General features: G+C 42.7%; 1 protein-coding gene across 2 annotated transcripts in view; it reads right to left on the bottom strand.

The window, feature by feature from the left end:
• Positions 1-1,960: 1,960 nt before the first annotated feature.
• The window catches only part of LOC129270314 (protein rtoA-like), a 9,016-nt gene continuing 8,152 nt past the window's right edge, over positions 1,961-2,824 (bottom strand). For both annotated transcript variants that reach the window (XM_064106138.1, XM_064106139.1), the window contains one exon: positions 1,961-2,299. In XM_064106138.1, coding sequence (XP_063962208.1) covers positions 1,979-2,299 — 321 coding nt within the window. In that variant the 3' untranslated portion in view covers positions 1,961-1,978. The remainder of the gene's footprint in view (positions 2,300-2,824) is intronic.

The raw sequence follows: 2,824 nt of genomic DNA, 5'->3' as shown, positions 1-2,824 counted from the left end.
CGTACTGTGTGATATTACTTGATAAGTAACACAGGGGCCGCGGAACGGTTTTCAAAGTGGGGGGGGGGGGCTGATCATGCAAAAAGTCACAATCATAATTATGGTCATTTTTACTTTTTTGTACACGTTTCCGCGGCCCCTGTAACAGACAGCATGGTTTGATCGAAGATATTATTTAACTGGCTTAATTTCTTCATAATCTCATGCCGGTGTAATAAAAACGGATTCACATTGCGCCCCCCCCCCCCCCCACCCCGCATGCTTCATAATGAACTATAATAGTATAAAAAGGAGGGAGGGGTAATAAAGGGCACGGTCCTCATACCCACTTCTGAATCTGTCCCTGTCGAACGTCGATCTCCCGAGTTTATCCACTGAAAGTTGTTGCAGAATAGAGATCACACCAATTCCAAGTGCATGGGTGGAGCCGGGGTTTTCCCCCTCATCTCAATGCCCTTTCAAAGACTCTTTTTACCATGTGAAATGTGTTTGTTATGTCGATTCAATACAATACAATAATAGTGAGGCTTTGAATGTTGCCTTAACAACAATCAAAATAAAAATCTGCAAATTATTAATGAATGGTTTCGCGCGTGGGGTTGATTGTACTACATGAAAACCAAACATACACTATTGGAAAGGACCGAAGGGTAATGCTTTTTCTCAAAATGTCAGAGAAACATTTAACAATGTCACGGTAAGCTTCTCTTTTACAGTATATCGAATTCAGTAGTAAGAATTATCTCGATGGGTTGTAATGTTTAAATCGTGAGATGGCGCTGTTCAAAAAGGTTGTTCCACTGTGGCACCCTATCGGTACCATTCTTTTATCTGAAGAGGAGAAATGGAGGAGACATATTTTTTTCATGACCAGAAATACACTACACTGCAAACAAATCATGCGATTAATTTGTAAATAAACTATCTAATTTTCAATTCCTCTGACATTGTCTAAAGTAAATAGTGTTTCATTTGTATTAATCAAACATTCATGCTTTCGTAGCATTGATGTAATTAACATGTAAAGAAAAATGTTTTCATATCCTACGCTCTTTTTAACAAACTAGTCTGAATCCCGATATTCCCTCAAAAAACAATCGAAATGTTTCACTTTTTTGCAACGTCATGAGACTATTTCAAACGCTTTCCGATATTGATAATATTAATGATAAAACTAATTAAAAATGTTTCATGCTGGCTTTATCATGTTTTTAATGCCAAAGAAACATCATTGCATTTTAACACCTGTGGACCTAAACACCTACGAGGTGTGCAGTGTCAACTTAATAACTTCTTCACGGCCAATCAACTCCGTTAGTGGTCAAGGAGTTGTATAGTAATGTCGGTGTGATTTCCTCGAACCCACGCCCCTCCCTCTCCACCGTCCCATCATTACACCCTCATGTCCATAGTTGATCCCCCCCCCAGCCCCTTCCTCTTGTTACCCAGTCCCATCATTACACCCTCATGTTCATGGTTGACCCCCCGAGCCCTTTGTCTTCCAATTCCGCCTATGCATCATTACATCCTCACGTTTATGGTTGACCCCCCCCCCCCCGAGCCCACACCCCTTCCTCTTCGTACCCCGTCCAATCATTACACCCTTATGTTCATGGTTGATCCCCCCCCCGAGCCCTTCCTCTTCCTACCCCGTCTATGCATCATTACACCCTCACGTCTATGGTTGACCCCCCCCCCCCCCGAGCCCACACCCCTTCCTCTTCGTACCCCGTCCAATCATTACACCCTTATGTTCATGGTTGACCCCCCCCCCCGAGCCCTTCCTCTTCCTACCCCGTCTATGCATCATTACACCCTCACGTCTATGGTTGACCCCCCCCCCCGAGCCCACACCCCTTCCTCTTCGTACCCCGTCCAATCATTACACCCTTATGTTCATGGTTGAGTAACCCCCCCCCCCCCCCCCCCCAATCCCCGAACCCATCACGCCCCTTCCTCTTCCTACCCCGTCCTACCATTACACCCTTATGCTCATAGTTGAGAAAGACATCACCAAAGAGATGACAGTCACGATAACATAGATGAATTTGGTGTTCGGCGGCCACCCTGAGAGGATTATTCCCGCCACTAGAGCATTGCCACTGTTCTCATTATAGTCGTTACATTTATCACCAGTGCAACACCACTCGCATTGACGCGCAGTGTCATTCACGTTCTCACTGCCCTCAAGACACCGGAAATCAAGCTTCATAGAGAGATCAGAGGGGCAGGCTTCATCGTTGCATACACGTTCGATTGAGACCAGATCCGTGCCCTCTCCACTATCTAGCTTCCTGATCTAAAATGAAAACAAAAGAAAACAAAATATTAAAAAAATTATATTCAAAATAATTCTGTCTGTCAAGCGCAACCTCTGAAAATACATTACAATGAGGTATCACAGGCCTAATTCATTTCCCATAGACTCGTGTGTTAAAGTGGCACTTAAAAAAGAATTCATGAAAAATAAGGAGGAAATTCGAGGGTTGAATGTTTACTACCAGTGGATAGGATAAATGTCTGACATTCCATATCTGACCAGAAAAGGGTACCTCGACAGGCTCATTTTAAAAATAAATCAGCATTTATGAAGACTACACCTGACGGGATCAAATTCATCACTTGAGAGAGTAAAATAGTCCTAATTCTTCCGCCAGTAAAAAAAATAGTTCTAAAGTAGTGATATATATTTCAAATTTGGAAAAAGGAAGTTCAGTATAGGTACCCTCCCTAGAATCAGTGTTAGATTGTCAATCATATTCATTAATTTTTGTCAATCAGCAATATCAAATTTAAAAATTGAGCTATGGGTTGGCTCGAATGA

The sequence above is a fragment of the Lytechinus pictus genome, chromosome 10 (assembly GCF_037042905.1).
Source record: "Lytechinus pictus isolate F3 Inbred chromosome 10, Lp3.0, whole genome shotgun sequence".
NCBI classification, from domain to species: Eukaryota; Metazoa; Echinodermata; class Echinoidea; order Temnopleuroida; family Toxopneustidae; genus Lytechinus; species Lytechinus pictus.
The sequence above is the reverse complement of the archived record's forward strand: the minus strand, read 5'-3'. Positions and strand labels throughout refer to the sequence as shown.